At 32.5% G+C, this 15,722-nt stretch overlaps 1 protein-coding gene across 2 annotated transcripts in view; it reads right to left on the bottom strand.

Moving 5' to 3' along the window:
* The window catches only part of LOC114325682 (voltage-dependent calcium channel subunit alpha-2/delta-3-like), a 111,210-nt gene that overhangs the window by 15,451 nt on the left and 80,037 nt on the right, over positions 1-15,722 (bottom strand). For both annotated transcript variants that reach the window (XR_007697002.1, XM_028273812.2), the window contains exons 19-20: positions 4,419-4,558; positions 82-408 (exon numbers count right to left, since the gene is read on the bottom strand). Coding sequence is in view for 1 of the 2 variants with exons in the window: in XM_028273812.2 (XP_028129613.2) it covers positions 82-408; positions 4,419-4,558 (467 nt within the window). In the remaining variant the exon portion in view is untranslated. The remainder of the gene's footprint in view (positions 1-81; positions 409-4,418; positions 4,559-15,722) is intronic.

Raw genomic sequence — 15,722 nt, 5'->3', positions numbered from 1 at the left:
AAGTTACATCACAGAGGTGATGTCAGAGTTTATTAATTACCTTTATACCTTTAAAATAGCTAGTTATTAATTTTCACTTACTTTTACAACTGTAGGCGCAGCAGAACTCTTCACAGCTCTGGCTTTTGGTTTTTTCGCCGCCATCTTCTCTTTCCTTTTTCGAATGCGCACAGCCTCCGGTTCTTTCTTTGGAGGAATCTTTTGGCAAATTGCTTGATAATCGAACATTCTTGTTGGTATGAAAATTTTATCGTCGATGAGATCTGATAGAATGTCCGGTCGGATGTCTCCGATATATCTTCCTATATATTCAGGTTCATCGCTGAGAACGATGTAGGCGTTATTGTCTAGGATATAGCAGTTTAGATCTTTGTGCTTGCAGGTTATTTTACATCGAGTTTCTTTACACTAAAATGGGAAATATTTTTCTTTAAAATCGAGCTTTACCATTATCCTACACATGTTTCGAGGTTAGATCTCTCATCAGGAAGACTTATGGTAGCTCGAATTGAAATGAAATGGTGTTTATCTTAGTACAATATAACCTGTCATATCCGGACCTCCCGATATCCGGACGGTTCTGCGCAGTCCAGATCTACCGAAATCTACCGAGAAAGGCAGTCCTGCTGTTGGACAACACATTAAAAGAAGAACTAAAAGATGGCGAAATAATGTATTATAGAATCTATAAAACGTGTCTATCGACGAAAGTTATTGACGGCGTTGATTACTGGAATGTATGAAGGAGAAAACGTTTCAGAGACTATAAAAGAAGTAGTGGTCTTGATATCCGGATTTTTTCATATCCGGATCGGTCTGTCGCCACATTGATCCGGATATGGCAGGTTTTACTGTATATTAAAAGGATAGTATTTATATAATAATAGCTTAATGAGTCATATTTTAAAATTATTTCTAAAAATTATACATCAAAGGATATATAGACTGTGCGAAGAAAACATCAGCCGAACACAGTAGCTCAATTTTCGGAATGCAGTGAGTACAAGAGAGGCTCTATTTAGTATGCAAGTGCTATTTCAACGGTGTAGAGACGTAAATTGCGATATTTATGCATGCTTCATTGATTACCATAAAGCGTTCGATACAGTAAAATACGACAAGCTGATGGAGATATTAACCAATATTGGAATAAACACCTGTGATTTAAGCATTATCAGCAATATGTACTGGACTCAAACATCATCTATCCGGACAGAGGTAAGAGAATCCGACGATATCAAAATCAAACGTGGTGTCCGTCAGGGATGTATACTATCCCCACTGCTGTTTGACATCTACTCTGAGGAAATCTTTCAAGAAGCAGTGGATGATGTTGAAACCGGAATTCGAATTAACGGAGAACGTATCAATAATATATGATACGCAGATGACACGGTGGTATTCGCTAACAGTTCTGAAGTCCTCCAAGAGCTAATGAACAGAATCGCAGAAGTCAGTCAGAGATACGGACTTTCACTAAACACTAAGAAAACAAAATGTATGATGATCTCTATGAATGAACAGCAATTTGAACGAATCAGTGTGAATGGTCAACAAATAGAAAGAGTAAAAACAAAAAACATACACCTACCTTGGTACGAACGTCAATGAAAATTGGGACCATTCCATAGAAATCAAATGTAGGATAGATAAAGCAAGATCTGCATTTCAAAAAAGGGCAAAATTATTCAAATGTCATGATTTGTCGATACCCATAAAAATCAGATTACTATGATGTTATATATTTCCTATACTGTTGTAAGGAGTTGAGTCGTGGACTCTCACAGACGCCACCTACAAGAAAATTGGGGCTTTTGAAATGTGGCTTGATCGTTGAATCCTGAAGATATCTTACACCGACCACATTACTAATGAGGGTGTTTTGCTGAGAACGCAAAAAGGAAAAGAGCTGTTAATCAAAATAAAAACAGCCAAAATCGAATACATCGGTCACATCATGAGGAACAGTGAAAGATATGGACTGCTGCAACTAATCTTACAGGGAAAATTAGAAGGAAAACGAGGACCACGAAGGCGAAGGATTTCCTGGCTGAAAAATCTACGTACGTGGTTCAACACAACCACTACAAATATTTTCAGAGCAGCAGTGTGAAAAATTACAGATTGCCATGATGGTCGCCAACATCCGAAACGGATAGACACTACAAGAAAAATATGTATAATAATAAGTATAAGTAATATATGTTAAAACATAAGCACACAACAAACAAAGCAGGGCTAAGGAATTCAAACAAACCATTTCAACAACCATTAGGAAAGAACAAAATAATTTTTAACTCTAACGAAACAATAATTATTAGTATAAAACAAAACAAAAGTCTAAAACCAAAGTTAAAGACAGGAATGAAGAATATTTATAAGTTAAATAAATAAGGACCTTGTTACACTTGAACAACAAGAGATCCAAAAAATCATTGAAGAGTGTAGAATATTATATAGTTGAGATGATCACATTCCAAAGGTAGAAGTCCCTGTAAATACAAATAAACGATCAGATTACCTTCCAGATCTAACCAAAGAAGAAATTGAATCAGCGTTAAAAGGTATGGGAAACAACAAAACACTTAAGCAAGGTGGAATTGGAAGTGAAATAATAAAACTTTTTTTACAAAACAAACTCTTTTCAAATTTCTGCCCCTTTGATAGAATTCTATTGCATAAAAAAGTAAATTTAACAAAAATTGGAAACTACAGACCTATCAGCTTGTTATTTCATTCATACAAGCTGTTTATGAGAGTAGTCACTAAAATACTGGGACCTAAGCTAGATTTTCACCAACCACTAGAACAAACCTAATGGCTTTGGAACCAATGGCCACCTACAAGTAAGTCCTTGATGGAGAAAGTTATAGACTACAACAACATACATTTTGATATTCATATTTGTAGATTTTGAGAAAGCAGTTGACTTAGTCGGATATAGCTCCATATTAAGACCTCTTATATTATACAGTGCAGTATTGATCATAGGTGCGTAACTTCTTCGGAATGTATATAATAGCGCAACAGCTGCAGCCAAAATCTACTATGGCGACACAAACACATTTCTCTTGGAGGCAAGGAGACACCATCTCTCCTAAAAATTCATCGTTTTATTACCTAGTGATATAAGAAACAATAATTGGGAAAATACTGGAGTCAATAGAAGTGATGAATTTCTGAACAATGGATGTTCGCGATCACGTTTGACCATTTTTCTCTATCTCTTGCAATATGTATTAGGTCTCTTATGTTTTTAGCCCTGTCCATTGTTTGACATTACGGAGCCTTGACATTTTCTTCCTGCCCACTCCCCTTCTTCCTTCGATCTTTCCTTCAATTAAGGTTTGCAGAAACTGGTATCTTTTGTTTCTAATTAGGTGCCCCGTTTTTCTCTGCTTAATTGTGCATAGCAGTTGTCGTTCTGTACCAATTCTTCTCAAGATTTATCTGCACCACGAGATTAAATTAGGAAGAGACAATCAAATGACAGAGTTAAACAGATACTTACATGAACAGATAAAAAAAATAAAAAAGAAAGAAAAATATAAAAAAAAATAATTGGAAAAAAATATATATAATAATTAAAAATATATAATAAAAAAAATATGTAGATAAAAATGAATGACGAACTTGGATAGTCCATAGTAAAAAGCTTTCGAATTGAGTAGGGGGCTAAAGAACTAAAGAAGAATGTTGCAGTTTTTGCTGTGGAACTCTAAGAATATCATTTAGAAAAAAATAAATAAAAAAAATATATTATTAAAAATTATTAAAAAAATACAAAAATAAATATTTATTAGTAGAATCGTTTATTAGAGATAATATTAGTATTAGTTTTAGGATAAGATACGAAAAAATGACTAATAAAATAAAAAACAGTAAAATTGGCGAATGGATTTAGTGTCCGCAGTCATATAAACCCAAATAAACAACAACAAAAACATGAACAGAAAACTGAGGGAAGTGTTTGGATCAGATATTCCCACATACCTACTTACAAAATAAGGTCTTTGATAAGTAACGAGCTCGGTTCTAACGTAACGAGTAGAAACATTAACCTTTAGCAAACAAATAACCAATAACATACAAGTGGCACAAAAGCAATGCAGAGGTCAACGTTGAAATAGTTAGAAGAAAAAGTGAAGTTACGGATGCAGTTAAAAGGATTCCAACGATGAAATGGAACTAGGCAAGCCATGTTGCCGGAGACAGAAATGGAAGATGGACCAAGAAAATTTTGAAATTGAGATCTAGACATATGATGCTTAAAGGCTCAGCTATTAGTAAATTGTCAAGTTTATGTGCATTGTTTCCACACTTCAACACAATAATCAAAAATGCGCTAATTGCTGTACTACCACAATTATCTATATTACTTCAGATTCTATTGAGACGATCTTTTTAAAATATCATACCTGCGTAGTAATATCATTGTACCATTCATACATTTCTCTGTGATTGAACTGAAGTCCTACAACCGCCACCGGGCTCTTAAGATCGCCATTCTCCACAAATATAGCTTTGGTACTCGTAATCATTGTATTATTTTCATAACCTTAAACATATAAATTACAATAAACCAAGTATAAATTATACCATATTATATTGATATAGATGATAGAGTTTCACAATATTCGATAAAAATATCGATATTTTATTGATATCGTATCGAAAACCAATACGATACCGATACAATACATAACTTAGCAATATTAATGTCGATACGATACTCATTATCTGAAATCAATACAATACTCTTGTATTGTTGATACGCTTGCCTCGATATTATTGAAAATATCGATATCGATATCCAGAAAAAAAATGTAAACAAAAATTATTTACATAATAGTATAAGTGATCTGCAACCCAAGCATCAGCTGTTAATTTTACACTTGAGTGCCCTGAACTTGCAACTTTTGAGAGTGAGTAAATGACGGTTATGCTTACACTGTTTATATGCTTCTTTTCATGAGCATTTTTCAATGCGTCACAAATGATAGAAAAAAAGGTAAGTACGTGATAATATACATTTTAGTTAAATCTGACAGTTGTCACATTTTATTTGCAATTTGGCATAAAATCAAATCAATTGTGTTTATTGCATTTTTAAAATGGTATTTCTTTGATTTGTACAGTCTTATAAATTGAACAGATTATATTCGTAGATATATTATATAATTCGTAAATAATTTTTTTTCGATTATAGCGCCATCTATTGACAAATAGAATAAATATTATAAATGTCACCGACGAAATGTAATCACCGACGTGCGTTTTTTTCTGTCACATGCAATTTAATGCGTTAGAAAGAAATCGAAAAACTGTGACGCACTGAAAGATCCTCATGAGAAAAAGCATATCATGTTTATATCATGTGGCATTTGTGGCAATATTATGGAAGTGAGTGATGATGAGGCAAAAAAAAATTTCAACAAATACTGAATTGCAATTTATTCCGAATCTCCGGGAATTTCCCTATCTTTTTAAAAGTAGTTTTTAAACAATACAGAATTGGTAAGTATTAGTCGACTTTCAAACATTTCAAAGAAGCACTCAGCCATATTCAATTTTTATAAGAATCTAAGTTATAAGTATAATATTTTTAGAATATTGTCCATTTGCCAATCATGCAAAAGTGGGCATAAAAAGCCTACGCAGCTCAGATGTATAATCCTCTTTATGTCGATATTTTATCGAGTATTGTATCGATATCGTATCGAAATTAGTATCAATACGATATTTTTATAAGAAAGTATTTCCGATATGGATACTCGATACGATAATTCATTGGCATAACCGATACAATACTCAATACTTAAAAAGTGTCGATATTAGATTCTAGAACATTAGAATGGCCCGTATGCAGACCAGATCTCAATCCTATTGAGCATTTATGGGATAAATTAAAAAAGCTATTCGCCGTCATCCTAGTCCTCCAGAAAATTTGGTACAGTTATGGCCCTGGTAGAGGAATATCGGGCTATTCCCGGGGCAAGGATAACACATTTTTATTCGATGCCAAACAGATTGCGAGCAGTCGTTGCTGCAAGAGGTGGACATACCCGCTATTGAATTGTTTGGTTTTGTTTTTAATTTTGTTTTGTTTTGTTAATTTTAGTGACTTTGATATTTTTAATTTAATAAACCTTCAAAGCAGTGTTTTTATTTACAGCTGTTACAAGAAAAGATATATTTGGATAATTAAAAAAAAAACCTTAGTGATACTTCCAGGACAATAAAAAAGAAATATGAAACAAAATCAGCCCTCAAAATTTTTCCACAGTATTTTTTAAAGTTAAGAGAAAATACAACGCTTCCATTCACCCCCGTATAATGCCATCTAATCAAAAAATTTTATTACCGGAATAATAAAAAACGACATCAATACATGTACCTACAAACTGATGCAAGAATCTGGAAAATCGGAGTACAAATAATAAAGTTATAGATTGTCAAACTTAATCAAAAATTTTGGGTGGCGGAATTTTGTGCCGGTGAGTGTATTATCGGATTTTAAAGGATGCTAAAAATATTTCCAGATTAACCCCTGGCATCACATGACATCAACCATATTGGTTGGGAATTTGTAGGTAGAACCTTACATGGCAGAGTTTAGGTAACAACTGACCCACTGACCGGAATGGCCCTCTAAAGGATGTCAGCACTAGACTGACACCGTACCTTGAAAGAATGTAATAATATGTGTAGTTACTTCAGCCAAAAGAATTTAAATTTTATGTTAATATTTAAAATAATAAAAGTATGAAATTTTTTTTTGTTGGAATTAAAATTAATCTACGCTGAACAAGTATGATGGATAAAAGTTAAAAATTATAGAATCAAACATAACTGAATTAATACTTTCTTTAGGGTAGGCAATTATCATTACATAGATTGAAAAATTATAAATCTTAATATCTTAAAAAAGTACAACTCTGTATTTACAAATTTATAATTTTTCAACCACATGTATGAATGATAATGAAAGAAGTGATGATAATTGCCTAACCTAAAGAAAGTATCAATTCACTTCTGTTTGATTCTATAATTTTTAACTTTTATCCATCATACTTGTTCAGCGTAGATTAATTTTAATCCCAACAAAATTTTTTTTTCACTACTGTTATTATTTTAAATATTAACATAAAATTTAAATTCTTTTGGCTGAAGTAACTACACATATTATTACATTCTGTCAAGGTACGGTGTCAGTCTAGTGCTGACATCCTTGAGAGGGCCATTCCGGTCAGTTGTCACCTAAACTCTGCCACGTAAGGTTCTACCTACAATTTCCCAACCAATATGGCTGATGTCATGTGATGAAAGGGGTTGATCTGCAAATATTTTTAACATCCTTTAATATCGGATAATATAATGTAACCCCAACTGTTTAAAATCAATTTAAGGGTTTTTACCTGTAATTACAACTATCTTACTGTAAGTATAACTATCTATTCTATTTTTCACTTTTGTCACAATTTAACCTCACGTTTGTTTTACTTATAGAGTTATACTTATTTTAGGTGATAACACTGATTATGGAATATCGATTCCGAAAACGTTTTGTTGTGATACAGCCCTTTTTAGGGATTTTAGATATACCTTTTACAAGATAAGGTTTTTATTATTTTTAAAGAGTTATAATTTATTTTTAGATGTTAATTTTAATTTACCAATTTTTTATTTTTATTTTATTTTATTTTATTTTATTTTATTTTTTATTTTATTAAATAGATTTTAATTTACCAATAAACCATTTGTATGCGTCAAATGCGGAGGAGCTCACAATACCACAACTTGTAAGAAGACTAGAGAAACTCCAGCAAAATGTGCATTAGGTGGTGGGGATCACCCCGAAAATTATAAAGGATGTGAACATTACCAAAAAATTTATAATATTAATAACAGGTATCACAACAGAGGAAACGTATTAAATCCAGCAATAAATCAAATACATACACAACCCAGAATATATACACAACCCAGGATTCAGAATCAGTATGAAAGTTACGCTCAAGCTGCAGCAAATAATCAGAACAATAACGAAGATACAGCGAGTATACTTACCAAATTTCTAGAAGAGTTTAAAAATTTATTTAACCAGCTAATGCAACAAAACAGTATGGTGCTCAACATGATTTCCATGCTAGTAAATAAAGTAAACTAACAATGTCTAAGTTCATAAGAATTGCCCAATGGAATGCCAATGGTCTTCCTAATCATAAAAAAGATATAAAACTATTTCTGGAACAAAATTTCATAGACATACTACTAGTAAGTGAAACCCATTTTACAGACAGAACCTACTTCAAGATACCTAAGTATAAATTATATTACACAAATCACCCAGATGGTACAGCCCAAGGAGGTTCAGCCATATTGATAAGAGAAACTATAAAACATTATGAAATGCTAAAATACGAAACAAATCACATTCAAGCAACATCGATAAAAATACAAACTCTTCCATATGATATAACTGACACAGCAATTTATTGTCCGCCCAGGCATAGATTTACAAAAGAAGATCTTCTACCCTTTTTCGAAACTCTAGGGCCAAAATTTATAGCAGGTGGAGATTACAACTGTAAACATACGCTATGGGGTTCACGCCTAACAACCACTAAAGGCAGAGAGCTAGCAAAAGTTATCCAGGATAAAAGCTACTCATTCCTATCGACGGGATCACCGACATATTGGCCAACCGATCCAAATAAAACACCAGACCTATTGGATATCTTTATTACAAACCGAATATCTCAATCATATACAGATGTAGTACCAAGTTTTGATTTATCATCAGATCATAGTCCTATAATTGCTACAATTAGCACAACAGTGATAATAAAAAAACCTATACCTCGACTGCATAGCTTCAAAACAAACTGGGACACATACCGGCTAATCATAGAACAGGAAGTAAATCTACTAGTGAGATTGCAAACTCCCGAACACATAGAAACAGAAACTAATAATCTAATCAACTTACTTCAAAATGCTGCCAAACAATCTACCCCTCAACCTGGACAAAAAAAATTTTCAACCAACATTCCTCTTGAAAAAAAAAAATTAGTAGCAGAAAAACGAAAAGCCAGATCAATTTGGCAAAGAACTCACAGACCAGACGACAGGGCAATTTATAATAACAAAACTAGAAACTTAAAAACAGCCCTAGAACATATGAGAAACAACTCATTTGAAAACTATGTATCAAACCTTTCGCGTCAAGATAACTCTATCTGGAAACCAGTCAAAAACAAAAATAAACCAATAAATACTTCACCTCCAATTCGGAAAAACTCAATACCACCAGGACCATGGGCAAAAAGCAACAAAGAAAAAGCTGATTTATTTGCTGAACATCTAACTGAAGTCTTCAAGCCACACGACAATGACCAAGTACAAGAAGTAGAGCAGGAACTAGCCTTACCAATTAATCAACGAGAGCGACTAACTTTAATTACACCGAAGGAGATCAAAGATGAAATTAATCATTTGAATGAAAAGAAGGCACCAGGCACTGATCTCATAACAGCAACAATGCTAAAACAACTTCCTAAAAAAGGTATAATGAAATTATTGTACATATTAAATGCAATCTTAAGACTTAATTATTGGCCTATATCACTAAAAATTGCCCAAGTAATTAGGATACCGAAACCTGGTAAAGCTTTAACGGATGTTTCATCATACCGCCCAATAAGTCTACTGCCAATAATCTCAAAACTTCTTGAAAAGCTGTTACTTAAAAGAATTATGAGCGACCTAGAATTCCAAAACTGGATCCCAGAACACCAATTTGGATTCCGGCAAGGTCATTCTACAGTGCAACAATGCCATCGTATATCAAATGTAATTAATAGAGCTTTGGACAATAAACAGTATTGCACAGCAGCCTTTCTGGACATCAGCCAAGCATTTGATAAGGTATGGCATCCAGGATTACTTTATAAAATCAAAAAATCCCTACCCAACAAATATTTTGACTTATTAAAATCATATCTAAATCACAGAGAATTTGAAACTAAAGTGGAAGATGAACTATCAAACCGAAACAAAATTCAATCAGGAGTCCCACAAGGTAGTATATTGGGTTCACTTCTTTATGTACTGTACACATCCGATTTACCAACCTCTCCACAAACCACCATTGGAACTTTCGCTGATGACACAGCAATATTTGCAACTGAAGAGGATCCAAGAGCTGCAGTATTAAAACTTCAAGAACACCTAGACCAAATTGGACAGTGGTTAAAGAAATGGAAGATAAAAGCTAATGAAAATAAGTCAACACATATAACTTTCACACTAAGGAAAGACCAATGCCCAAATATTAGCCTTAATCAAGTCAACATACCACAACAGAACATCGTTAAATACCTGGGGCTTCATCTTGATTCTAAATTAAACTGGAAACAACACATTTTAAAGAAGAAGAAGCAAATTGAGTTGAGAGTGAAAGAAATTCATTGGCTTGTAGGTAGAAAATCTCGACTCTCAATTGAGAACAAACTGCTGATTTATAAAACAGTCATCAAACCTATATGGACGTACGGTATAGAACTATGGAGTTGTGCCAGCAAATCAAACACAAAAATTATCCAAAGAACTCAATCAAAAATTCTACGCACCATCGCAAATGCCCCGTGGTACATTTCCAACCAAACCCTTCATACAGACCTAAACATCCCGTTAGTCAGCACAGAAATTCAAGAAAGAGCCAACAGACACCACGAGAAATTGGAAGGCCACCCCAACCAATTAATAGTACCATTACTGCAGCCACTAAACAACAGAAAATTGCGAAGATTATGGCCCATAGATCTTCGCTGAAACTGAGGTGAAACCGCTGGGTAATGTACCTCATAACGCCATTTTAGTGTACAATACTACATTGATATAAGTTATTGTACTTGTTATCAAATTAACTCATAGAATATGTAATTCTGATTGTTAATAAATGCTTACAAAAAAAAAAGATTTTAATTACATAAGTATGCTGTATGTAGATATAGTAGATAATATTTATTACAGAAATGTAAAATTTGATTTTCGACACTGGCGTCAGCTGGTAAAAGAAATAAAGATTATATAGTTGGCTGATAACTCTATAAACGTCACGATTATTTTTCCAACTACATACAACGTAACCTAAAGATATTCTTCGCGAGTAGCTGATACCAATATTTTTCTACAACTTTTATAGACGACTTATCGATTCCTATTAGGACTTTTCATTGAGGACGAGATTCGTCATCATATTTGTTTTCCCATATTTTATCTCTATGATATCTGCTTGAATTGTTTTTGCATAACTCTGGCATCATCTCCAAAAGTGGTGTGAGTGACAAACTTTGAAAAATTGCTTCCTGGATACTAAAAATCATAAATAATTCTACCAAACGTCATTTTGAAAGGAAAGAATGAGAGTTTTTTCCATGAAGTAATGCCTATACCAACCTATATCCCGTGTAAAAAAGGTATGGAGCAAGAAACAAAATAGTGTTCTTTCATGTTCTTTTGCTTCGGCTTTTGAATATATCTTTCTAAAGAAAATAAAATGTTTTGACTTTCGAAGGTGATATCTCGGTATAAAATTTAATTTTGAATATTTTCTGTGGATCTACATATACGATAAATGCTTAGAATTCACTCTAATGAACCGCAGTGTATAGGGACGAATTCACCCCTTTCTCAAGAACGTATCTCTTTAAATGCACTCCGAGTTTTTTTTCATATTTCGAGATCCATTTAAATATTAAAACACTTTTAACGTTGTAGAACCTCTCTAAAAACACATAATCAATAGCCTATTGTTATTTAAATCAATTCTAAGTAATGATGTGACGAACTCACTAAGTAGGATTCCACTTTCCATTTGAATCATGGTTCCTAAATTTGCGAAATCAAGGTCCAAATTTCAAAATTTCCAGGTTCAAACTAATAAGTTTTAAATATCATCTGTGAGGTTGGGGTGAATCTGGACTTTTCAAAATCTCTAACATGGAGCGGTTGTGGACTATCCAGAGACTATCCAATATATTTTCAGATAATCCATTGTAATACATATTTTTATAAAATAACTTTCTTTTTGCATTTGCAAAAAATGCATTACCTCCCTCATCAGACTTTTTTTATTCAGATGTTTATGTCGAGTCGGACAACTTTTTTATTTCGGAAAATTTTCGGGAGGGGGGACGTTTCGTAAATACAGGGTGATTGATTAGTAGGGTAAAGCTCAATAGCTCCGCTATAGTAATAGATAGAAATAAAAGTTAATAACAAAAATGTTAGCCACCTTTGAGCTTCACATTACAAAATTAGTTATAATGTTACAGGGTGTTCGATAACAGAGTGGCAGACCAAACTTTTGTTTTTTTAAATGGAACACCCTATATTTTATATTAAATTCAAAATCTTGTTAACTTCTCCATCACAAAAATATAAAGGTTTGTTATGTTATACAGGGTATTTACAAAGTTATAACCAATTTTGTATGAAAATCATAACAAGTTCAACTCCCTGTATAAATAAAAATAAGCACAACAGCAATGGTTTATTAATGCCATATTTTTTATTTATTGTCAAGATTTTTAAGAATCATGAATATTGCTAATTTTCTTTATATCAAATACAGGGTGAGTCAAAACGCATGTACATTATTTTCTCAGTAATGTTAAATAGAACACCCTGTATTTTACATCATTATTGAAAAGTATCATTAACGTACTTTAATTTTTATATAACATTCTCTATGCCCAAATTTATTAGTTTTCGAGATATTTTCATTTCTCAGAGCAAATTATTTTAGGTGTTTAAATGTATCTAAATTTTAAGTAAGCCATAACTGAATTGACAATTGAAGATTACTGATTATCAATCCGGTAATCAATGTAACACTACACTGTAGCAAATAAAGAAATAAAAATCATTTTTTAGTAATACATTTTACAAACAACAACACAACCACTATATGCAACATTTTTGAAACAATTAAAAACTATCTTTTTATGTAAATGCAACAAATAAACAAAGAAAATTAGTAATAAATTTTACAAAAAAACACACAAACACAAAATACAATATTTTGTGAAGACAATTAAACACTACTTTTGTATGTAAATGTAACAATGTAACAAATAAAGAACGAAACATAATTTATCAGTAATACATTTTGCAAAAAAATATCTTTGAAAAAATTAGAAGCTACTTTTAATAAAATGTTTTTAATATTTAATTACATAAGATGTTCAAAATTACCTTCTAACACATTTATGTACGCCTAAAAACGATCATTGAATGAGCAACTTACTCTACGGAGCATTTGTAAATTAACACATCGAAATACACTTTGTATTCTATTTTTCATCTTATCAGTAGCCCCAAAAAAATCAGTCCAGTTTATTAAATTCTAGTGATTTGGGTGGCCATGCTACTGGTCCATTGAAAAATGGAAATATCTCGAAAACTAATACATTTAGACATAGGGAATGTTATCTAAAAATTAAAGTACGGTAATGGTACTTTTTAATAGTGATATAAAATACAGGGGGTTCCATTTAAAATTACTGAGAAAATAATGTACTTGCGTTTTGACTCACCCTGTATTTGATGATATAAAGAAAATTGGCAATATCGACCATTCTTGAAAATTTTGACAATACGTTAAAAAATATGGCATTAATAAACCATTGTTGTTTTGCTCATTTTTATTTATACAGGGAGTTGAACTTGTTACGATTTTCATACAAAATTGGTTATAACTTTGTAAATACCCTGTATAACATAACAAACCTTTATATTTTTGTGATGGAGAAGTTAACAAGATTTTGAATTTAATATAAAATATAGGGTGTTCCATTTAAAAAAACAAAAGTTTGGTCTGCCACTCTGTTATCGAACACCCTGTAACATTATAACTAATTTTGTAATGTGAAGCTCAAAGGTGGCTAACATTTTTGTTCTTAACTTTTATTGCTATCTATTACTATAGCGGAGCTATTGAGCTTTACCCTACTAATCAATCACCCTGTATAGAGGTTTCTAAACTTTGGTGCGTCTGACAACTGATGTCATACCCTTAAACATTTGTCTGAAAAAAATATTTTATTAAAAAATCCTGCAAAAAATCATCATTTATGACTCCATAGAGCGCCCTTATATGGAGAATGTGCATATAGAGATAAAATTTATATGTTGTTCTGAAGTTATTTCTTTGTGGCATCTTATGAAATTTACTAATTTGCTTGGGAAATAAGCCACAACTTAAGTTGGTAATGAAATTTCTTTGACGTTATTTTGATAACGAATTCCGAAGTGGAAATCGAAACGTCAAATAAATTTCACTTCCAACGTAAATTGTGGCTTATTTCCCAAGTAAAATGGTAAATTTCATAAAATTTATACCTTCACAGCTGTTTTTTACAAGGCTGTTTGTTAAAAATATTTACATTAACTGGTAATATTGCCCCACAAATTTTTAAATGTACTCCAGCTGTCTATATTTACGAAACGCCCCCTACCGAATATTTTTCGAAATTGAAAAGTTTTCCGACTCGATATAAATAACTAATAAAAAAAGTCTCATGAGGGAAATACAGATGATCCCAAATCCTTTTTTCAGTGCGTCCTTAATTTTGACGTCATATAGGATTTTAAGAATGTTGCAAATCATTACATGACATTTTAGTTGTATCTGACAGTCGTCAGAATACTCGTATTTATATTTATATTTATACAAATATTTGCAAGAATATTAATATTTAAAATAATTAAGTGTAAAAATAAATAAATATACGATCAAATTTCACTATACAATGTCCGAATAAACCTACCAATGACATAAAATATTTATATTTATGTCGCTGAAAAATACTAACCTAGAAATTACAATTGTCATTTTACCATATTCATATGATATTGTAAACATACTGTGACGATCGATTGATTTTGTGTCAAATTATCTTTATTCAGGTCATTGATTGGTTATCTATTGCAGCGGTTATCAATCTTTTTAAGTCATGTACCACCAAATACGTTTTATTATTTTTGGTACCACCTAACTGAAATAATAATCTCGTTAGGTGATCTTCTTCGTCTTCTTATACTTGTTGTAGGTCTGTCGATCTGTTAATTCCGACGTTGAAATATTTCTTGAGAGGTAGACTGCCAGCTATCTCTCCATCTTTTCGGCGGTCTTCCCGGTGGACGCTTGCCTGTTGGTTTTCCTTCTAGAGCAATTCTTGGTGGTCTGTATTCCTCCATTCTTTTCACATGACTTAACCATTCTCTTCGTCTTAGCCTGCCCCATCTGACTACATCTAGCACACCACATTGTTCCCTGATGATGTTATTTCGTATTCTATCTCTTCTTGTCTTCCCTGCTATTGCTCTTAGTTTCTTCATTTCGGTTGTTCGTAGCATGCTTTTGGTTTTATTGGTGTATTCTATTGATTCAATTTCCTCCGTCATAACAGATCTGATGCAAGTTTTATAAATTCTAACTTTGCTGTCCATTCTCATATATGGGTTATTTCAGACCACATCTCTCAAACATCCGGACGAGACAGCGGCCTTGTTAATTTATCCTCTGAGGTCTCTGGCTGGGTCATGATAATTTGATAACTCTACACCTAGATATTTGAACTGGTTTACCTGTTCTATGGGTTTCCCCTCTTCCACGAGCTTGTATCGAATTGGGTCTTTCGCAATGGTAATGC

This window comes from Diabrotica virgifera, chromosome 3 (assembly GCF_917563875.1).
Source record: "Diabrotica virgifera virgifera chromosome 3, PGI_DIABVI_V3a".
Classification (NCBI taxonomy): Eukaryota; Metazoa; Arthropoda; class Insecta; order Coleoptera; family Chrysomelidae; genus Diabrotica; species Diabrotica virgifera.
The sequence above is the reverse complement of the archived record's forward strand: the minus strand, read 5'-3'. Positions and strand labels throughout refer to the sequence as shown.